This window comes from Zingiber officinale, chromosome 5B (genome assembly GCF_018446385.1).
Source record: "Zingiber officinale cultivar Zhangliang chromosome 5B, Zo_v1.1, whole genome shotgun sequence".
NCBI classification, from domain to species: domain Eukaryota; kingdom Viridiplantae; phylum Streptophyta; class Magnoliopsida; order Zingiberales; family Zingiberaceae; genus Zingiber; species Zingiber officinale.
The window spans coordinates 108,569,049-108,594,259 of NC_055995.1; the positions used below are offsets into that span (position 1 = coordinate 108,569,049).

Below are 25,211 nucleotides of genomic sequence, written 5' to 3' on the forward strand. Positions count from 1 at the left end.
CCCTTTTTCTGTTCAACGATCCGCGGTGAGATGTGATGTGCGGAAATGAAACGGAGCGATCAAATCATGGACATGAATCAAATAGAAAAAAGAAAAAAAAAAAAAAACCTTCTCTTATTTTGCCTGCTATTGGTGGCTCCTCACGTATATATACATACGTACTCTTCTGCGTACCGCCGAGCCAACTGGCCATTTACGAAGCAAGCAGGCGTAGGACCCGCACCAAAGCCGTGCGAGGGTGGAAAAAGAATACGAAACATTTTTTATCAACGGATGCACCATTTAGGAAAGAGTCGTCTTATCACATGTTTTACTCCTTTTTGATGAAATAATTCTTCAAAAATGTTCTTATGCTAAAAGGACTCAAAGTTTAAAAAAAAAAAACATTTAGTTTGCCAATTTTTATGTAAGAAAGAATGCACTCAATTTTGGAGACGCGTTCTATTTTAATATTTATAAAAAAAATATTTTTTTATTTTTAAAATATCTCTCTACCCTCCTCTAATCCTCAGTTAAAGTATTGAATTAGTCTTTGTCTACCTACTTAATTAAATCAAATTGCAGAAAGAAATTGAAGTCTTAGTTATTTAATTAACACTTTTTTCAAAATATTTGATGGCATTAATTGTGTCCCTGGAATATGATAACCATGATAGGATATCTAAATTATTACCTAAGTATCTACGTGCGTTTCTTGATTTACTCTATAATCGATTTACATCTGTTATATATATTCTTTTTAAGATTTTTATAGTCATCAAGAACTTTTGTAAAAAAATATTTAATGATATTAAAATGTTCATATTTACTTCAAATTAGCATTATTACACAACTGTAGTTCTCTAAATTCATTCACATTCCTTTCTGTGAATCATTAACTATTTTTGATATTTGAGTATGGGTTCTAAAAGATGATTATATTTATCTTAAGTGTTTTTTACAATTCATTTTTAGGTTATATAAAAGGAAGTAAATCATAGGATCAATTTATAACCAACTGTCAAATGATTAAAGGATGAAAGAATTTTTTTTAAAAAATATATATCTAGTTAAAAATTAATCTCTATTTTATTATAATAAATATATCGTTCTCTAGATATTCAAGAACAACGTTAGAGTATCATATCATTAAGGTCATCTTGAATTTATGTCAAATGAGCATTATTACATTGGTGGGCTTTCTCAAAGTTTATTCACGTCCTTATTTCAATATTTGTAGCTCTTTAAGATTATCAAATATTTTAATCAAAAATATTTATTTTTCTTAAAGAATCGAATTATAATTTCAAAAAAGTAATAGATTTATTTACAAAATGATCAATTAATATAATAACCTAACTCCATTTCTCCAAAGCTGTGTTCTTATTTGTTTTCCTGTTTCGGTCATCCATACCATTTTTTCTATAATATCTCTAAAATATAAGGTAAATTATCTATTTTATTAAATTTAAATAATTATTTTTTATTATACACTATACCAGTTACCTTAAAATTTTCATTATCTTTATTTTTTATTATTTTCTTCTCTCTTCTATTTTTTTTATTATTATATTTGTAATAGTAGAGAGTTTAATTGGAGAGAGATTGAAAAGAAATATTTCTTTTAGGGTAGAGAGTTTCATTCTCTATAATTGGAGAAGCATGATAATATAAATCTAAATTTAGATATTTGAAAGGGAATATGATGTAATAGTTTTTTGATAAAAAATGTAAAATTTAGAGTAGTAACTGGTTTTACATAAGATGGTGCGGATACTCCTATAATTTAACAACAATTGTCGTTAAAGTGAATCCTATTGTTGTTTAATGTAATCCAAGTATTCAACTCTTCAACTTGAAAAGAATACTATTGTTCATTGTTGATAGTAAAAACGAAATCGTCACATCGACGACCCTTCTATGGTGGCCCCTTACTGAAGGCTTCGTCCAACAATAGTAGCACATGCAAGGAGGCATTGAAGCAATCATCGATCAAAGCATTCAATACTTGTTGGAAATTGATCCAAGCCTATCTGAACCAACTGTATTAGCCTGTGGGCCTTACTATTGCTCATTGTTTTTTTTATGAAGTGTTATTGCTCATTATTAACAGCAAAAGATGAAACTGTCACCTCGACGTACCCTCTAGGGTGACCCCCCATTGTCTAGAAGGGAGGTAACATATTACTTGTTGTTGGCAGCAAAAGGTGAAATTGTCACATCAACAACCTTTCCAACGTAATCCTTACTGTTTGGAAGAGAGGTAAATTATGGAGGGTTTTGCCCAGCAATAGCAGCATATGCAAAAAGAGGGTGAAACAATCAACAGAGAATTCCGCACCCATCGGGAATCGGCTGGCAGCAACACCCTTGCATGAATCAATTACGTCAATCCATGGGGATGAAAAAACTATTATGAATTGTTGTAGCAAAAAAAAAAGGTGATTATACTCACTCTAGACGTCCTCACAACCTCCCTAGATTATATGAAGGAATGTAAATCACGGAGTCTTGTAATCGACCGCCAAGTAGTTAGGGAGTAGGAGGAGTTTTTTTCCGAGAGCACGTGTCTGTCTAAAATTAACTCCTTGTCCCATTATACAAAGCTACCACTCTCTAACTTGGGCATCCCATGGAAGTAACTATTGCTCATTATATTGTTATAGTAAAAGGTGATTACACTCACCTCAAACGTCTCTTAGAACTCGTCCTCAGATTATGTGAAAAAAGGTAAATCATAGGATCAACTTATAGCTGATCATCAAGTTAACGAAGAGTGGAAGAAATTTTTTCTCTGAAGATATGCATCTATTAGGAATTGATCCCTTGCTCTATAACTATTGCTCATTATTGGTGGCATAAGAGGGAGACTCTATCACCTCTGATTAAAGCAACAGCTATCGCCGCCTTTCCCCCCGGTGATTACTAACGAACATATATACGTCCTCTTTTTTCTCCTCTTCTCAGCAATTGCCAAGCCCGCTCATTGGCATAATCTCCTCCTTGGGGCTCCAACAATATATATCATTAAACTCCTTGCATTGTTGAATTCCTTTGAGCAAAAATTAATCAATAGCAAAACCCTCAAGTAATTCGCCTTGGATTTGAGCCTTGTTCTCCTAGGTGTTATACCTTTACCTACAACTATTTGGGGCCTTTAATGTCACACCCTGTCCGAGCTAGGCTTGTCGTGAAGTTAATTAACTTCGTTCATTGCATGTGAACTATAGTAATATCACAAAAAATTTAGACAAAAAATAATTAAACTAATTAAATGCATACCTCTGAAAAAATTGTATTAGTGTTATGCACTTGTCTTACGTATATCAAAATTTTAGAAGTGGGCATAAAAATGAGAAAGTGAGTATAAGAGATAAGTTCACGATATTAAATATCTTGTAAAAGAATTCAAAGAATGTTAAATAATCAAGGTTATCATTTTCTACCAATTTAACATCATTAATATTTTATCATGAATTTCTCTTAATTTTTCTCTTGGATAATTTCATCATTTATCATGTTTCCTTTTTATACTTTTACAAGTATTTTATTTTTAATTTCTTAGAAAATTAAACACATATATACACATGCATTATATAAGGGTAAACTACCTACAGTTTGTCTAGCTAACAAAGGATGCATTGTATATAAGGATAAATAACCTATAATTTATATAAAACGAAGTGCATCATAAATATACAGAGTGGATAACTTGAAGTTCACTCAAAGATGCATTAACGACCTGCACAGTGAGATAGACATCTCATGTGGAATGATTAAAGCCTACAAATGCACAAAAAGACTCAAGAACCCTTTTTTGAGCATGAAGCTAAGGCTGATACTAAGTGTTAAACATTCATTACTCTGATAATTTCATAAAATGGTCATGCAACTCTTTTAAAAGGCAAAGACCAATGCTCTATACTGCGAAGCGACGATGGCAAGCAATGTCACGAGGTGGCGATGCCAAGGGATAGTGTAGGTGAGAGGAGTTTAGGCTTTTTTAGGGATGGTGTTTTTATTTTGTAGTTATGCAAAAATATTCAAAATAATTATAGAAACTATAACTAGGCCCCTTTAAAATTTAGAGAATATAATGCTTCCATTGTTGTAATTGTGTTTTGATCAATGTTTCCAATAGGGGATCGCCTTTAGTGATTAATTAAATTCTTGTGTTTCTCTTGATTAGGTTCCTTGCCAAAGTGGAGTTGTTGTTAGTTGAAGTTTGGGACTAACTTTGTATATTGATTCTTTCCCTTCCTTACAATCTTGTAAATTGACCCTCATTAAGATCTTTTGGGAGTATATGAATTCATCTTTCAGATTTGATTGATTTTTTTTAATAATCAAAATAGATCCCACCATTGACCCTCTAAGTTGTAAGTAGCATTTGTTGAATTGTGATCGCTTTTGCTTCTTGATAATCAAGTGAGAGCAAGGTGAACTTTTGTGATGTGAAAATATATATCCATAGTGTTGAGTCATAACCAATAATTGTTCTAGTTCACATCTTGGCTATCTAGTTGCTTGCATAGCCTCAAGGGGGTTAGAGTAAATTGTGTGGTGCATATTTCTTTTTTCTTTTCTAAGATAAAAAATGATCAATGAATATAAACTATAGAGAGGATGGAAATAAATGGTAATCTTGTGAAAGTGTATGAACTAGCTTAAGATTATACAAAGCAACAAATTGTCTCTTGTAAATTCCTTCTTTTTCTACTAAATCAATCATTTTAGACTCATGCAATTCCATGGTTGAGATTTTTTTTTCTAAAGTACATACCTCTGAATTCTTTGATATGTAAAAAGAATCAATCATTGAGACCCACTAAGTCATTATAGGAAATGCATTTTAGTATGTCTCAGTTAGACATTGTCTCACTGAGGATATCCAAACTTGTGATTAATTAGCTCTTGAGTCTTACTTCAAGTTGAACCAGTGTTTCTCCTCTTTCTAATCTCATTGCTTATTTTAGTTTGTGGGATTCCTGTTTGGCAAGTGAGCTACCTTTATGGAGTTATATCAACTTTTCCCAAAGCACTTTGGTAGTTTGGTAGGCTTTGATCTTATTAATTTCCTTCACAGAGAGAACACTTAAAATATCAAATTCTACTTTATTAATTACTGTGAACTCATTCTTTTGCTTTTTTGTCTATCAATATTCCTCCCGTTCTTCTCCATCCATATCCTAAGGCATTTTCAAACCATATTTTATAATAATCATAATGTCAAAATCCATTTTAAAAATATTGCAAATTTTCTTTTCCATAGAGAAAATTTTCCTCAAATTTCAGCAAGTGTATGCCCATTTGCACCATAGTGGTCTGAATTCCTTCACCTCCTACAAATTCAATTACTTAATTGATGGTTAGTCCTTTTGGGCGGCCTTATTTTTGATACCATTTATTGCTCTGATGTTACTTATTGGTATCTAATAGTGTACTAGAGAGGGAGGATGAATATCATGCCTACAAATTAAATTTAACTTCCTCTTTCTACGATCTCAGCAAGATCACACAAACATGTTAACAGCAAAAGAAAGCAAACATGTGCCACATAGGCATAGGTGATGTAACATGGTTCTGACATTTCCCAAGCTACTAGTCCATGATCTATGATCCTTTAGGTGGATTATTCCTATAATCCTCTATTTTATTCCTCTTCAATAAAATATCGAAGAAACCTTTTACAAAATTGTCAACTGTAACTTTGGAGGCATGCAATAGAGTTAGAGGATTTTGGAAAATAAAGCTCAATAAAACAATAAGAAAGCAATGTATCTTCTCTCTGCTAGTTGTTCTATTCATGGCCTCTGAACCCCTTTATTAAGCCTCCTCCACAAATTGTTTCATTGACATGATATTACCTCCGAGTTATGATGCAGTGGTAGGGTATTCAGATTATCATCCAGATATTCACGATTTGAGCCCCAGCTATGACGAATTTATAGAAATTTTTTCTCCAAATGAGACACGCAATTAAAGGATAATAGGCTCCTGGACTGTCCGTTGCAAGCGCTTCCCGATTTACCCTGGTGGTCGATGAAAAATTTCCGTAAAATTGATCTGGTCACCCAGGCTCAATGTTACTCAACCTGAGTAATCAATTTTTTTTTTTCCCATTAACATGATCTTGCTGATTGATTGCTACATCTTGTGTTAAAATTGAATCTCAATTTGACTGAGCACTATAGTCAATTGAGGCTTAGCTTCAATTAAACTAAATCTGCTTAGATACTTAGAGACCTAGATTTCACTCAAACACTCGTAAGCCTAGGAAGGATCAAGATCGAGGTTTATCATGAACAACAACCAAGATGCTATTGCCCTTGATTGAAGGCTTCCACTAAGTCTTGGAAATTATAGATAGTTATGCACATTACCTCAATGATGTTGCACAAAAATATAAATCCTAAAATTATACGTCACTTATATTGTCCTTGGCTGCACTTTGCATTATACCTTGAATCACTTGGATTTACCAAACCCTCAAGCACGCTCCAATTTTTTATCCTTTGCTATTCACCTACTAGTTCTGTTGAACTACCTTAGAGTGCGCCTCACTAACTTTTAGCCCCTCAAATATTCAATGTCATCCACCGATCACAAACAAACTCACCTCGTTAAAAGTCATCAAATCGTAAAATCATCTACTCCTCCATGCTATAGTCCACTCGCTAGAACTTTTCAATCTCTCACAAGTTACATATCTTCTCTAATCACCTCTAAGGCTACCCACTTTTGAGAAATCAAGCCTAACCATCCAACTTGACCACATCAACTCATTCATAAATCACTGGACTACATCAAGTCACAATCTCTATGAGCACTTTATTAAGTTCTTGTGCACTTAATGAACATATCATCAAAGGCACAAAATAAGCTTTTTTTTTATACCAAACATCAATAGCACCAGACATTAAAATAGCCTGCCAAAGCCAACGACTTGGGAGCATCATTACTCCAATAAACTGCATCTAACAATCCTTACAACCCCAATGAAACTCACAAGTATCTACTCGCATTGAATCTAATAGCGACCCTTGAGCAAGCTCCATCCAAGCTCCATCCAATTCAGCCGAACTAACACAAACTATATTCCAGCTTGATCAAATTCTAGAAATGTTTTCTCCATCAATCAAGGTCTTAGAAATGCTAAGAGATTAGCAATTTCCCATCTGTACATTTTTTTAAAGTAAAAAATTGATGTACAAATAAAAAACATAAAAATGACAGAATTACATGGTTAGACGAATTAGCATAGACTTATGTCGTGCTGCCCAATTGTCAATTGACTTCTGGATAAGAAAGTTGTCTTCAGAAAACATATTTCTTGTGCAAGACAAGGAGCCTTCATGTTCTATGAAGGAATCTTTCATCAGATGAAAAAAAAGGAACAAAAGTTTTTACTATTTTTTTTTAAAAGTAGGCTACTTCGTTGCATCTAGACAAAAAACAGACTTCACTGATAACATATAGATAGAAAGGTCAATCGATCAAATTTCGACCAAGCAAATTTAGCCAATAAAGTATCCAGCCATAAAACTTAAGTTTGTGCAGCTGCAGTCTCCATATCCTGTTCAGTGTCGATCTTCAGCAAGTATAATTTAGTAGATCATCCAGCAAAATCTGAGGTGAAGCAGAATTTGAGATCACTATCCGACAAATACCCAAGTAGACAATTTCACAAACCCAGTTCTCTTAAAAGGCTACTTGCATCAGGGATACTCCCACCATTGCAACTTTGAATGCCATTTCCAATGAAATCATTCAACAAGTTAACTGGGTGCTTTGCTCCACCATACTTAAGGAATCTTTCTCTAAGAATAGATCCAGTGTCAAGGGACAAGGGTTCTTCATGGCATATATTATGCCAAATGGTTGCTGCAAAACACCTTGCATAAAGGTAGCTATAGTAGCCTACAATAGAAAATTTTAGACTTTATTGTGAGAAAAGTGGAAATGGAATTTCTAAAGAATAACTTCCTTAGATTTAAACATAAAAAAGAAAAATGCGCACCAGCACCATAATTTATAAGGTGGCTAAAACGGGTGTGCCAATGTGTACCCTTGACATGCTTCCAGCTAGTGTGTTGTGTTTTCAAGTCAGCAACCATCGACACTGTATCTATTGGAGTGTTGTGTTGTTCCCCAAAGATTCTTAAATCAATTAATGAGTAAAATATCTAGATGGCAAGATGATGCAGAAGATTAGTGCTAGTAAAAGAACCCGGATCAAAAGCAACACTAACACTGTATTTTTCACATAATAGGGAAAAATGCATACCACATTACACATAACAAACAAAAAAAAAAAAAAACAAAGAACGACTCTTGGAGTACCTGTCGTTGCAGCTCCATAGCAGCAAATCTTCTACGTGCATCATTCATTGTCTTCACCAGCTTTTCTGGTATCACCTCACCAGTTGTTTCATGCCTAGCAAAAGTCCTTAAAACACGGTAATCCCAAGCATAGTACCTGAAGTAAAACAATTGAACTGGTCACTTCTGTGTATTATGTTACTTCCAGGAATAGATTCTACCATCTTTTGCAGGCCCAAATCTGGAAGTAATCCGCTGCAACAAACTATGGCTCACTATTTTTCAAAAATAAGTTTAAAAATTAAATTCTTAAGATTCATTTTCGTGATTTAAAAAAAATAAAATTACTAAAATATTTTCTTTTTTCTTTCCACTTCAAGGAAATGATAGGAGGAATCACTCAACGTTTGTTCTACCCATTTTCTTTCACTACTAGAAAACACAGTCTAAGAGCAAAAGGGCACACTATATTTATAGCAAGTATTTGATTTATAACGTGTCCAAGATCGATGACAATGAAGAACAATGAAAATATCATAAGTGAATCTCAAAGGACAACTCAATTATTTGATCATGTTTACTCCTAATTTTGTTTTTAATTTGACTAAGAACGGGATGTTAAACTGGGGTAAAGCATCTATGGTGGCCCATAATCTTCACACGTTGACTATGCAAATGACTATTACTTCCCGATATATAATTATCATAATTCCTTTTTATCTTCAGATTTTGATATAGTAGTTCCTATTTGAGTGGATTACTGTTCTCAAATTGCAGGCAGACCCTAGCATAATAGGAAAATAATTTCTAGGGAAATCACCCATTTTAGTTAAGCCTAATACTGCATTTTGACAATGGAATGATTAGATAAATTGCTTCTCCCTTTTTTCCATTCATCAAATTGAACCACAGGGAAGTCTCTAATTTGCAGTAAGATTGTCATTGTCTTAAAAGGGGTCCATTTGGCCTGGTTTGCACCTTAGATGCATTTGCATATGTCCATATGCTTTCACATGTTACTTTAATTATCCATAGACTTTCTACTTTGGCAGTGAGAAATTTAATTTCTAGAACTAGACAAGACAGTAAATCATGAATTTAGTGGATGTTTTCATATTTGGAGAACTAAAGAACAAACATAATGAAAATGGAGCTCTTTCAGCTTCAGATGATATGATACAACAACAATAAGCCTCTATCCCACAAAGTGAGGTCGCCTATATAGAACAAACATACTATGCCATTGGACTCAATTTGCTACTATATCCTCATCCATGGTTTGAAACTCATATCATGTCGGACGAAACGATCGAAACATATAGTTTTGATAAATCACCGAAACTCAATACCACTCGGCACCAAAGTTTAAACTCTCAAGCCGTGTCGTAGTTTGGATCTTTGACTATAAAGATATTGTTCTAGTATTGTATCGATGCTCCAATGCATGGTGCCGATGACAAATTGAAAGTTAAAGAGGATGGAGATGAAGCAAAGGAAAGAGATATTGTCTTGATGAATGTTATCGAGTTTCAATAGTTGACCAAAATGATATGTTTCAACTGTTTCGCGATATAAGATTTAAAACCATTCTGAGACAATGTCTCCTTATGCTTCTCTTATGCTTCTCCTTTTTCAACTCTAATTCACTACTACCACCATGCATTGAAACATCGGCACGACACCTAAAAGTTTCAGTCAAAGATCGAAACCACGGCTTGAAATTTTGAATTTTGTCCTCATTTATATTTAAATTAATTTTATCATATTTTATCATAGCTAACAAAATCTTATTTAGTCTTTCATCTTTTTCTATTAATGTGTGCATTTGTCATGTTCTCATATCACCTAGATCATTTATTGGATGCCTAAGTGCATGTCCAATAAAATAATATTTAGAACATTTGGATCATGGTTCGCATGGGGTTGTAAGATGCGGATTAAGAATAATATTTGATTTTGAATTTTGAATTGTTTGGTAATTAATTGAGTTATTTGGCAATTCAAATATTTTAGCATAAATTAATGATAATTATTATATTTCTTGAATTGTTTTGTTGTTTCCTAATTTTAGCAGTATCTCTCTATCTCATGCAAAACTAAACTTTGATTACTAAGAATCTAGATTTATGTGAGATTTCCCTCTAAGTGATGTCCATATACATTTAGTCCTATGTCGGTATCAGAGCCAAACTCCTAGTTTAGTCTCCAATGCAAAAAAATTTCCTTAAGTTCCAGTTTGCTTCTCACAACCCCTACTTCCTTTAGTACTCATGATCTCTTTGCCCCTTTGTGATAGTTACCCACCCACAACACACGCGCGCGCACACTCCTCCTGTCAACAACAACATCAACCAAACTTGTGACCTTGGTGAGAGGAGACAAAACTAACTACTAGTGTCTCTAATTGGTTATTTGGTGCTCTTGCAACATGAGTGATTGTGTTGTTTCCGCAACATGAGCCACGACGTCCTTGTTCGCTGGAGGAGACCCAAGGCCTAATCTAGGTCTACTTTGATTGATTTTTTTTAAAATGAAAATTCAATTAGTATGGAAACAGTTTAAAAAAGGTTTTCAGGGACTGCGTGGTGCAAACTTCACAAAACTATATCAACTCAGTAATTTCATCACTCGTTGAAATCTCTCACTTAATTTAATTTATTACGTTAATTTTTGTGCATTTATCATTTTTTCACCTAGCTTAGTGCAATGGTAAAATTGTTATCGTGTGACCTAGTGGTCATGAATTTGAGTCGAACAAAGTGTTTAGGATCACTATGCTGAAATAGGAGCCGAACCAATCACAATCAAAGAAGAGATAAAGCAAAAGTTAATGGAGAAGTACATTCCAATACACCGCAAAACTCAATAATACACTATGTGGATTAACCTTAAATAGTCATTGCAAAGTGTAACAGAATGCCAAAGTTTAAGAACTTAGACATGCATTGCAATTGTAGACTTCCTTGGAGGAAGCCTTATCCATTTCATTGATGGACTTAGACCAACTTAAGTTGTCTACTCTGACTTTGAATGAAAAGATGTATTATAAGGCCATAGAGATTGCAATTCTTGACTCCGTTTTGATAATTAAGCTACTTGATGTGCTTATAGATTATAAATCCAAAAAAACCACTTGGTTCGCCCTATAGTTGTCATCCAATGAACAAAAGTTAACCCACAAGCCTCTTGAAGACTTGAGAATTCCAAATCTAGCATAATGCTACAACTAATATGGCAAGGGTGACAACATCCAAATAGTCGGTTGTAGAACTCAAACAGACCTTGAGGATGAAGTAGCATACTATTGAACTCTAGAAAGTGATGAAGAGGTATAAATACCAAGAGATTGAGGGAGGCAATAAAGATACTATAGAGTTTCACATAGTGTCTTCCATTCTGTCCACACCCACTACTGATAATACATGGAAATGCAGCGTCTTCCGTACTTTATGAAGTGTAGAAAGAAGTCTTGTAAGATTTTCATGGACAATGGAAGTCAACAACAACAACAACAACAATCATGTCTTATCCCACTAGGTGGGGTCAACTATATGGATTTTTTTACGCCATTGAGCTCTATCTCCTACTATATCATCATCTATACTTAAATAAATTTTATCTTGTTTTATTTTTGCTAACCAAGTCTTTTTTGGTTTTCCTCTTGCTCGTTTGATATGCGTGTTTATCATAGTTTCACATCGCCTAACTGGAGCATTTATTGGTCATCTAAGTAAATGTCGTACCATCTTAAATGTGTTTTTCGGTGTTTTCCCTCAATAGATGCAACTCCGACTTTCTCGCTAATGCTCTCATTTCTTATTCTGTCCATTCTCGTATGTCCACACATCCACTTTAATATCCTCATCTCTGCAACTCTCATCTTCTCATCTTCTGCTCATGTCCTCAAATCATAGCCCAACATTCAACTCTATATAACATAACAGGTCTAACTATAATTTTGTAGAATTTTCCTTTAGTTTTAAAGGTACTTTATGGTAACATAAAACACCCAATGCTCTCCTCCATTTCAACCATCCTACTTGTATTCTATGTAAAACATCTCTCTCAATCTCTCCATCATTATGCAAAAATGATCCTAAATATCTAAAGCTCTCAATTCCGGGAAACTCGATATCTTCTATCTTAACAATTGCCTCATTATGTCTAATATTACTAAACTTAAATTCCATATATTCTATTTTTATTCTACTAAGCCTAAAATCTTTTCCTTCTAGTGTTTCCCGCCAATATTCTAGTTTAGCATTTACTCATTCACGTGTTTCATCTATCAAAACAATATCATCTGCAAACAACATACACCACATTACTATATCTTGAAATGTGTGCATGAGTTCATCCATAATTAGTGTAAAAAAATAAAGACTTAGAACTAATCCTTAATGTAACCCTATCTTTATTAGAAATGCTTCAGTTACTCCGCCTCAAGTCTTTACTCTAGTCGTTACATTCTAGTACATATCCTTAATTAGTTCAATATATGTTATACTAACACCCCTCTTTTCTAAAATTTTCCATATAATTTCTCTAGGGACTCTATCATAAAATTTTTCTAAATGATCTTGTTTTTGCTCCCGATATTTTTCAATTAATTGTCTAAGAAAATGTATAGCTTCTATTGTCGATCTTTCAAACATGAACCTAAATTGATTTTCAATCACATTAGTCTCCTTCCTTAATCTTTTTTCTATTACTTTTTTCCAAAGTTCCATGGTATGACTCATTAGTTTAATACCCCTATTGTTTGCACAATTTTATTCGTCTCCCTTGTTCTTATATAAGGGAACTAGAGTACTTATCTTCCATTGATCAGACATTTTTTTATTTTTAATATCAAGTTAAATAATTTTGTAAATCATTCAATACCTTGTTTCCCTAAGCACTTCCATACCTCTATCGAAATATCATCCGGTCCAACGGCTTTTTCATTGTGCATCCCATTTAAAATTTGTTCTACTTCTGAAGTTTGAATTCTATAATAAAAATTTAAATTTCTATACTCATTTGACCTACTTAAATAACCTAAGTTAAGTTGGTCATCTAAACCTTTATTAAAAAGTTGATGAAAATACCTCTTCCACCGATCTTTTATTTCTCCATCGTTTACTAGTATCCTATTATATTCATCTTTAATACATTTTATTTGGATAAGATCTCTTGTGTTCCTTTCTCTCACTTTAACTATTCTATAAATATCTCTTTCCCCCTTCTTTTGGAGGGCAGATCCTTTGGACCGCAAAAAGCGATCCAGAGGATGGTCCCTAAACATATGCATTGGTGGGGATGAATGGTCCCCACCTATTTTATAAGTGAAGACCATGTATTCCACCAATGCATATTTAGGGACCATCCCCTGGACCGCAAAAAGCGGTCCAGAGGATCCGGTCTCCTTCTTTTGTATCCAATTTATGATATAATCGTTCAAAATTTTCATTCTTTGCTTCATTCACTACTCTCTTAGTTTCTTTCTTCGCTATTGTATATTAAAAAAAAATTTCCTCGTCTTACAAATATATAATTCCTTATAAATTATTAGTTTTTCTTTCACTTTCTCTTGTACTTTCTCAATCGACCACTAAAATTCCTTAGCGGTGCATGTCCCTTTGACTCACCGAGTACACTTTTAGCTATTATTTTCAACTTTGATACCATCTTATCTCATGTCGTATTAGAATTACCGTATATTTCACCTATATTTGTACTCCTACCTTCTCCTTAAATATATTTTGCTTCCCATCCTTTAACATCCACCACCTAATTCAAGGAGTCATATATATTCTTTTTCTATTATACTATGTTTGAGATGTATATCCAACACTACTAACATATGTTGGGTAGTTAAGCTTTCTCTAGATATGACCTTGCAATATTTACAAATCTTTCTATCCTTCTTTCTAACCATAATAAAGTCAATTTGCGATTTATTAATTCTACTTTTGAACGTGACTAAGTGTTTTTCTCTTTTCTTAAAAAAAACGTATTAGTTAATATAAGGTCATATGCTATCACAAAATCTAATATAGTTTTCCCTTCCTCATTTCTCGTTCCAAACCCATAAACCCCATATACCCTCTCATATTCCTCATTTTTCATTCTGATATGCTCATTTAGATCACCTCCTATTAAAACATCATTTCATTTGGCAAAATGTTTTATAATATTTCATCTAAGTCGTCCAAAAACCTTGATTTGGTAGCTTCATCTAATTTTACTTGCGGTGCATATACGCTAATTATATTCATAGTTTCTTTCGCCACTATTACCTTAATAGCTATAATTCTATCCCTCTTTCTAAGTACTCCTACAACTTCATCCATTAACAAACTATCTACAATAATGCCCACTTCATTTCTTACTTTACTCTTTCCTGTGTACCATAATTTAAAACCCGAGTTCTCTATCAGTTTTGCCTTCTCGCCTACCCATTTTCTCTTGTACACACAAGATACTAATTCTTCTAACCATCGTATCTAATACCTCCATTGATTTACCGGTGATGGTTCCTATGTTCCATGTTCCAAATATTAGATTATTAGTTTTCCTATCATATTTGTTCTTATCCAACCTATGGTGTGAGAACTCTTGCTTATTTAACACTACACCTTAGTTTTCATGGAGATGTAGTGGTCTTTGCCAATACGTTACAGTCGGACCCTGCAACGCGAACACTTATATATTTAGCACTACACGTTCCAGAAATATAATGGTCCTTGCCGAGATGTTACAGAACAACCTAGCATTAGCACAATAGTTTAATGGATCTATTCATTGAATATTTATTATAGTTTTAACACTGGCTGACAACCTAACACAACCCTCCTCCTTTTTCCGGGCAATGGAAGTCACATAAATTTATTTTTCACACAAGCCCTTTCTAAAATTAAGGCAATATTTGAACCACAACTAAATCTTCACAAAGTGTAACTTAGGTAAACAACACTTATTTTTACAGAACAATTTTTTGTCCCTATCGAGATGAGCTTGTGTAGTGACAAAATATAGTGCAATGTTATACCCATGAGCCTTGCCCATGTCATAATTACTCTTAATTACCCTCAATCAAGCTTGCCTTTAAAATCTCTTAATTACTCTTTACGAAAGAGAAAACACCTATTTCTTCCATCATAATAAGAAAAATATTGGGTTGTACTCAACCAACCCAAAGGACCTCTAATGTGTGTGAATCATGCATATGTTTTCGTTCTTATTTAGCATGCATTTACTACATTATTTAGGTTAACTTCTAGCTTTGACATCAATTTTTGTCTTTTTAGTTCGGATGACTACTCTTTGTGATTTATGTTGATAGGACGTTAAAATCTTGGCATTAGAGCATATTTGGAGACAAAAAACCAAAGGAGCATCCATTGTAGCATGATCCACGGCTAGACTCTGATACATTCCACGACCATGGATAATCTAGGGAGTTAGATGGCTCATTGGAACATCACCCGAAGTAGCAGGAAGAACCACGACCAGGTCGAGGTCGTGTTGCCACGGCCGTGGTCCATCTTGGATTTTTGACGAGACCATCACAGTACGATTCCAAACCAGCCTGTGGTGCCTGCCACAGTCATGGATTGCTAGGTGTTGCTGGTGGCACCACTCTGAATTTTAGGAAATTTTATAATATTTTAAAGGCTATAAAGGCAACCAGGGGGCATCGGCTTGAGGATGAAAGGGTTCTTGTGACAAAAGACCCCAAAAGGAGAGATGTCTTCCAAGAGATTCAAGGAGCCAAGAGATTTCAACCACCGAAGAGCGCGTGGAGATCATCGAAAGACGTCAATGACATCTACAACCAAGTTCTTTCTACACTTTGATCTTAGTTTTCCATTTTAGAATGCTTTCTTTGATGTTTATGGTTTGTTTCTCAATCATGATGGAGTAGTTTCCGTAATTCTAGGATTAGAGAGTAACCCTATGTTAAGTTGACAATTGGCATTTTTGATTTCTCTCTTTTATTGAATGATATGTTTGATTCTTGATTTAGTTTTAGCATGCTTAATTATTGATGTATTAGCATCCATACATTAGAATATAATAGGAAAAAGGGGAAGGACTGAGGGGTGACTTTTAATCTCAGATCTATAGAAGACTTGAGAGTTTGACAAAAGTAGTTCAAACTCTCTCAAAGATAATATTGGTTGTCACATAACTTAATCGGTCTATCCTGATTCGAGTGTCATGAGAATAGGGGTTATGTTGGGGTAGATAAATCGATATATTTCGAGAGGAAACATCACTTACCTTAGGATAACTACCAAGCATCATCTAACATTGAGGTGAGAGAGGGATGAAGGATTAAGTATCCATTAGATGAGCTAATACGAGATTAATCACAACACACAACGATTGGTATTTAAAGAATTAAATCCCAATTAAGTGATCTAATACTTTAAGCATTAAGGGGGGTTTAAACTAAATGGATATGAATTAAATGTGTAGATCCATTAACCCAGTTCATTAACAATAATGGGCTTTATGTGGATGGTCCATGCAAAATGGGCCTTGATATATATAAGGAAGAAGTTTGATTTGATTTGGGCATCTTGAATCTTGGAATCAAGAGCTTCTTTTTCCTCCTCTTCCCCATTGAGAAGGTCTAAGACTATTGCCATGTAGAAGACATTTGCTGCGCTTGCAAGATTCTCTACGGTGACAAGCAAGGACCAATGACAATTGCGATGGATTCAAGTCAGCCCATTATTAGCCATTGTTTCAATTTCAGTTTTTGCCTTATAATTGATGATAGCTAGATCTTGTAGATGATGCATCCTTTAGTTTGTTTTCGATGTATCATTATTGTTTTCAAGGGAAATCGCAATAAACTGTCAACGGTCATCGTGGTGAAATCAAAACCTAGGATTGTCTCAAGAAGTGATTTTCTCACAGCTTTTCATTTCGTTTTCTTAGCTTGCTTTGCTTTCATAATAATTATCTCATTTCGATTCATCTAGATAGCCTCCCTTTGCACATAAACTAGTAGTTAACACCACATAGCTAGAGGATGATTACTACTTGACGACGACTGCACACTTGCGGTTAGCACGCATCAACCTGGACTAAAACCCAACCCACAACAAAGTCAACTTTTGAGGTAACTTCTTCACCTACTTGCACAGTCCAGATATAAGACGAGGTACAAAGTTGGTGATGATGATAGGTATGATTAGTGCTACTACCTCACCAAACATCTCCCTACAAGTCTAAAAGATTTTAAACAAGTTGCAATATATAACTCTAAGAGAGTTACCTAATGAACTCTATCCCTATGCATGATTTATCATGCAAACTTGACTTTGAGATGATAATTGTTGGATCCACCACATTACTAAATGAACTCCTTAGAACATGCTACACTAAATAAGAAAGCCAAAGAACTACAAAAACTCCTCGAGTCATCCCTACTTTATTGACACTTAAGAAGGATGTCTTTTGGAGAATATTCATCGGCAATTGTACCATCAACAAGATCACCATTAAATAATTTTCTCATAGGAAGACAACATGCTTGATTAGTGGGAGCTCAATGCTTCTCTAAGATTGACTTGCGTAAGAATTATGATATGCGATGAGTGGAAGACTACTTTTAAAATAATAGATGGATGAATTGTATGAACCGCTGGTCATGTCCTTTGGATGTCCTTTGAGTTTTCAAACTTTCGTACTATTCTTATGAGGTAATGAAACAACTTATCCTCATAGTCTACTTTGATAAGATACTGATTTACAATAAAACGCACATCCACCTAGAACAAATTTGCTTCATCTTTGAGACCCTTACAATTGAAAAGCTGTTTGTCAATTTAAAGAAGTGCTCCTTATGATTTCAAAATCTCTTGGGTTTATCATCTTTGTAGAGGTCATTTTGAAAGACATATAGAAAACTAGAGAAATTCAATAATGACCCAAACCTTTTACACTTTAGGGGGCTTAAAGCTTTCACAACTTTGTGATTTTCTCTAGACACTTTATTAAGGATTTTAGCACCATTATATATCCCATAGGGGGAGTTTTCTTGGAATAAATCTACCTCCACAACCTTTATGAAGAATTGAAGATTATGGAAAGGATGATTAAGGCCTTGTCTATAGACATCCTATCCTCTCCAAACCTTTCAAGGTGCCCTATAATACATATGGGATAAGAATAAGAGGAACTCTGAGCTAAGAATGTCATATAATTGTTTTTTTAGCAAACTCAACAAAATATGACAATGTTATTCTCTCTAACGCTTCCAAGGTGTCCTACAATACATCTGGGTAAGAATAAGAGGAACCCTGGGCAAAGAATGTCGTATAATTGCATTTTTTTAAGCAAAATAACACAACAAAATATGATAATGTTATTTTGACAGAGAATAAAGAATTTTAACTTTCATCAAGGCCCTTAGTCATTGGCGCTACTATCTATTGCCTAATGAATACATCTTACACTGAGACCATAAAGCACTAAATTTCAGCCAATTCCAAAAGAAGCTAAATGTTAAATATATTAAGTGTACTAGGCGGATTAGAATTTCTTCAGGGAATGCACCTTTATTATAAATCATTAGCCCAGTGTGAACAACAAATTGGTTGATGCTTGTGTGTAATAGCCATATTTCACACAATGATGGGAACGACTATGATTTGGTTGACTTTGTGATTGGAGACATTTGGAATGCCCATGTATGACATCACATAGAGAGTATTAGAGACTTCCTTATTTTGGAGATGCATATAAACAACATTGCATTTAGAGGTACTTAGTCCATTGAACAACATTTTTGACCATCAAGAATGCTTGAATAACCAAGAAAAAGCTTGGATGTCTTCCCTACGAGTTACTTGAATAAATAGAGAAACAACAATTGAATCCATCTAAAGAAGCACCCTCATTCGTCACTTGACACTATAAATCTTTTTGTGAGGTGTCACAAACCATGATCTCCCCACTTGACAGAGTGAGTTCTTTTTTATGTGGAGAATAATACTGACCAATAATAAAATTTTGAATTTTAAATTTTGAGTTTTTTAGTAATTAGAGGTATCTATTAATATATCCATTTTAATAGTCAATTAAGGATGATTATAGTATTTCCTAATTGTTTAGTTGTTTTTAGATTTTCATAAGATCAAATAGTCCATCAATGATGATTATTGTATGACCTAATTGTTTTGTTGTTTTTTAATTTTTATAGGATCGATTCTATAAAATATGCTCATATCCAATGTAAAATTAAGTTTTGATTGACAAGAATCCTACTGAACTTCCACTTGCTATTATTTGTTGGACTTCCACTTACCAAACATCCAATCAATCTTAATCTATCGAAATATCCTTCATTACCAATACTTGTTGGGCTTTTCCTTTATCAAGACCTATTGTACAACTGTCAATAGTTGTTGAACTTTTCCTCGACAACCACCTAATGTAACTCAACCTTGACCTACTTGACACATCATATAACTTAACACATTGTTCTAACTTAAACGCCTGAGTCAAACACATACCTTTGACTAAGCATTTATGAAGGAAACTGTCTAAGGTTTGTGTTCGTCTTAGTTACATTTATGTATTTGCCAAAACTTTCAGATCAACCAATCAACCAAAAAGTCTTCAATTCACATACTTACAATAAAAAAAATGAATCCATGGTTTAAAATCTCAAACTGTATCGATTTATGACTGAAACGATATGATTTTGATACTGTATCATATCGATATGGTTTCGATATTTTTTAAATATAAATATATTAGTTAAAGATAAAAATTTAAATTTAAATATTAAAAACATAAAAAATAAAAATAAAATATTTTTTTTAAAAAGAATAATAAATCATTGTGTCTCTATATAGTAAATAAAGGATCGTCTGATGCACGAAACTCCCATTAATGCAGGATTCTAAAGAAGAATTTATTGTACGTATTCTTACCCTACTTTACAAGAGGCTATTTTGAGACTCGAATCCATAACCTTCAGGTCCCATGGCAGCAACTCTATCGTTGTGCCAAGACTCCCTTTCTGTCTCTATAAAATAAATAAATTTTTTATTATATATTTTTGAAATTAAAATAAATAAATAAAATATATATTAAATTATGGAGTAATTTTATTAGGCTTTGAAGAATCTTATTTAGATTATCCTATTTATAATTGAGAGTTGATTGACCTTGTAATTTTTTTTTCTTTTATAGGCATCGCGCGGGCATCCCCCTACCTTTGCACCCCCAATTAGTATATCATGTAATTAATATAAAAGGAAATAATTTGATTTTGTCTCTTTTACTGATTTATTAAATGACAGAATTTGTTGGCACAATCATGTGATCGGGCTCGATCATGGGTTTTGACATTGAGATAAAAAATTTAAATTATGATTGCTTTGTGACATTGAGAAACAGCCTCTTGCAAAAAGCAGGGTAAGAATGCGTACAATAGATCCTTCTCCGGGATCCCGCATGGCGGGAGCTTCGTGCACCAGGTTGCCCTTTTTTTTTATGCAATCTAACATGTATGAATTCATGGGAATTTGGTTAAATGCACAAGGAAACTTGGTGTGGCCAAGGTTGAACATTGACTTGATGACTTGAGGTCCATTGAAAATCAGGTAAGGATGCCAACGGACCACATGACAACGAGTACGATGCATCTGAGTGTTAAGTAACCTGACATGGGATGACCTTGTAGAAGGTAAAATCTTAAGTAACTTGAGAGACTTGTAACCCAGGAGAGGAAGGTAATTCTCAACTTAGGCGAAAACTCAACCATTAGGAGTCGTGGTCGATTGAAGAATAGGATTGAGTCAACTGGAGGTTGAGTCAACTAGGCAATCATCTAATCAACTAAACTAAAGTTAGTCGAATAATGGCATGATCCAGTCCACCAATGACTTAGCTAAAAAGTTGGGGGTAGTTGTTGACCTAACAAAGCTGAGTAACAATGGCTCAATGATCTGAGCTATATAGAAACATAGTCAATTGATGGTGGAAGCCATTCAACTAAGGTAAGCTATATAGAAAATCAATAAACTGATGGTGGAAATCACTCGACTCAGGTAGTTGTTGGTAGGTTGAAACTTGTAGCAATCAGAAAACAAATCAACTAATGGTTGATCCTGTTAAGTGATCTTAGACAAAATAAGAGAACAGAAATTGAAGTTGAAGATGATTGAATGATATAAAAAAGGACCACGGAAGACATTGGAAGCCTAGTTTGTTCCTTATCTTGCAAAGAAGATTATAAAAGGTTTTGCCACCACAAAAGAAAATCCAAGGAGAAAAGCTAGCGGACTCTAGAAAGTGACTTTTTGTCTGGTCAATCACTCATGGTCCTAACAAGTAGTGAAGTCGCTATTAGAGGACTAACTGCCAATGAATCAATGATCAGATTGAACATCTATCCACCAAAGCTCAAGGTTGAATTCCATATGTGGAAACGCTCAATAAAGGCATTTTTCAAATGGATTTCAATATAACTCTGATTATTCAAAATGGTTTTGAAGTGTTAAGGGATGCTGACAACAAGATCATGGATGGAAAAAGATGGAGAAAGAAGCAAGGGAACGAGTGAACAAAAAATCAAAAAATGGAGCATCATTTTCTTAGTGTGTTTCCCACACATAAGATCCATCACATTTGAGCTTACAATTCCACCAAGGAGCTTACGAAGTAACTAGAGGCAAAGTTAGCTAACCGTGACCTCCTAGAGATCTGAAATCAATAGATTTAAAATGAAAGGAGAAACCATGATCAAACTACATTCAAGGTGTAAGAAGCCCATTAATGCCTTGTTGAACACTAGATAAACAATGTCAAATTCGAATACTCTTTATGTATCTTGAACGGTTTGCCAAGGATACCTTAATGGACTTTAGGTAGACATTTTCTACATATCAAGGAACCTTGAGGTAAGCACACTAGAAGATTTGTTTCTACAATGAAATCGCATGAATCTAAATGAGAAGGAATGGTGGAAGAAGAAAATCCTAGAAAAGAGGAGTAGCTCTTATGGTAAGCAAGAAGGGGAAGGATAAGAAGAAGAGAAGTCTTATTCCAAAATCTTCATTAAAATCTTTCTTTGGCAAATAGTCATGAAGAGGGCTACATGGTAAGACAAGTAGGATCATAACTCCTCATTGAAGGAAGAGGAGGAAATTAAGAATAGACCCTTCCTAGCCCTCCCTGTCAACAATGATGGAGTACTCTCAACACCATCTGAGAAAGAAAACAATAGCTCAAGTCAAGGGGATATAAAGAATTTATCAGTTAAGTGAGGTGAAGATCTAATTATTAGATGTAATTTCTAGTTTAATAGATCAGTATGCCTAAGAGAAATAATGTGCATCTCAAAAAATTTGTAGGGATTTTAAAACAAGGACTACAAGACTCTACTTTATAATAATAAATTGCTTTATTTAGAAGTAGAGAACAAGGGGTTGAAGAAATAAATAAATAGCTTAAGGACGACCCTAGAAAGTTTTGTCATAGGCTATAAATCCTTGAACATGATAATAAGTAGACAAAGAGTAAATTTTAGCAAGAATAGATTAGGATACAAAGAATCTAAGAATGAAAAGACATCATTGTCTGATTGCTAGGCACAATATAAGACAAAGAAGATACATAGGAAATGGATACCTAAAGAGTACTCAGTAAATTTGATCGGGTCTTACAAAAGCTTATCTAGTATACTTTACTTAATACTTTGCTAGATCACAAAGCAAAGTTAGTAATACCTTATTTACATTTCAGTTAAAAAACACAGGTTGAACTTGATTTGAGGAACATAAATATTAAATGAGATGTTAGGAGGATGTTATTGATTCACAATGTTATGATGCATTTTAATGAACCATAAGTATCTAAGATGGTAATCATCGACCAACTATGGGGAAGATTAATGCATTGATAGTATGCATTTGGCTTTTAGGACATACTTAAAAAATTTATTTCGAAAATATAAATTCATGTTTAAAAACTTAAGGTGGGTTATGATTTTCAAAATTTAGATCTCAAAACAAAGACTTGGGACTTAATAATTATTGCAACTTCTGATTGATTTTCATGTTTGTACAAAATTTAAAAATTATGATGAATTTTCATGAAAAATTATCGTGTTAGAAACACTTACAAACATGATTGCAAAATTGTGCAGAAAGTTCAACAATGAACTTTTTAGGCTGATTTTGATCATGTTGACTTGTTTATTCGTTTTAGATATGTTTGGAGGATTAGGAATACAACTTAATGACTTCATAAGTTTATATTGTGCAACATTGTAATCTTTGTTAGGGGGGAAAAGAGGAAAAGTTTAAGTTAGAGCATCATTCTCTTCTTAGAAAATTCTTAACTCTATGGAAGCTAGTTTAGGTCTCAATTTATTTTGTAATTTTCCTAAATTAAATATATTATCAAACATTAAAAAGAGGATTATTGGTGCAATCATACTGTAAGTGATTAAGTTTGATCATGAATTTTGATCTTTGGGCAAAAGGTTTAAGTTGATAATTGTTTTTATTGAATGTGTGCATGAAGTTGTGTAGAAACTTGATTGAATACGTTCAGAGATTTGGCATGCAAAGGTTAGAGATTGACTTGGTGACTTGTGGTACACAAGAGATAGGGACCAGAAGATGCGGATATTGAGGTTCAACGGCAAGTTATATAGGTGAAAAGTGAAGGAGAATACATGGATCAAACTGAGGGCTCAATGCATCAGAGGGTTAAGTAACCTGGCGAAAGACAATCTTCGTGAAATGTACTATAAAGTAAACCCTTAAATGACTTGAGATAGACTTGTTGCAACTCATAGTAATTCTCAACTTACGTGAAGACTTGACCATTAAGTGGTCGTGGTCGATGACCCATTCTACTAAAGAGTAGGATTCAGTCGACTAATGAGTAAGTCAACTAGGCAGTTGACATAATTAATAGAATATTTTTGTTTATGACTAAGTCAAATGGGCAGTCCATTGATGACTCAATTGAAAAGTTTAAGGTGGCCATTGACTCTGTCAAAGCTGAGTGGCAATAATATGCGACAATACTATGATGATCTAAGGTTCACAGGAAAACAAGTGACTAATAGCGGAAGCCAAATCAATTGAGATAATTGTTAGTAGAGTGAAACATATAAAAAAAAACAATCAATGATGGTGGATTCAGTCAATTGATTGGCGACAAAACAATAGAAGAGAAAGTGAAGCTGAAGATGTTTGAAAGCTATAAAAGGAGGACCACGAAGAGTATTCAAAGGCTTATGTTTGAGCTCCCTTTGAGTAATCTTTAGCCTTAATATCCTAAGCTCTCTTTGTGTAATCTTTAGCCTTAATCTCTTAAGCTTTATTTGTTCCTCATCTTATAAAGAAGATAGGTTTCTTCACCTCAAAAAGATTTGAGAAGGGCAAAAGCTAGTGAGTTTTCGGAAGTGACTTGCTGAAGAGCCATAGGTTGTGGAGTAGGTACAAGGGTTTTGAACCACTTTACATCGGCTTGTTAGCATTGGTATTCTTGCTTATTTTATTCTTGCTGCATTAATAATTTTTAATTGACCTTGCTAAGTCATTAACAAGAATAAGAGCTCATTTGCAAGTTAAACGCTATTCACCTTCCTTTAGCTATCAGGCTATATCCCTCACAGTTCTAATAGATATGATCATGTCTACACATGTAAAATCCTATTTCTCTGTAGATATTGAAAGCTTCGTACTTCTTGCACATTATAAAACTACATGATCGCATAGATAAACAACATATATAAACAATGAAGATTATATTCGTCTTCAACACCAATTAGCATATTGAAACCCACAATCAATAATTTGAGTGTTTAGTCCAAATCACATAAAAAAAGCATTACTCTGATAAGGCTATTACATGTGATCGATTGCACCAAACATAACAAA

General features: G+C 33.9%; 1 protein-coding gene across 1 annotated transcript in view; it reads right to left on the reverse strand.

Annotated features, from left to right (window-relative positions):
• Positions 1–7,408: 7,408 nt before the first annotated feature.
• The window catches only part of LOC121985311 (mitochondrial intermediate peptidase, mitochondrial), a 47,304-nt gene continuing 29,501 nt past the window's right edge, over positions 7,409–25,211 (reverse strand). The window contains exons 15-17 of the mRNA XM_042538676.1: positions 8,323–8,458; positions 8,000–8,165; positions 7,409–7,899 (exon numbers count right to left, since the gene is read on the reverse strand). Coding sequence (XP_042394610.1) covers positions 7,664–7,899; positions 8,000–8,165; positions 8,323–8,458 — 538 coding nt within the window. The 3' untranslated portion in view covers positions 7,409–7,663. The remainder of the gene's footprint in view (positions 7,900–7,999; positions 8,166–8,322; positions 8,459–25,211) is intronic.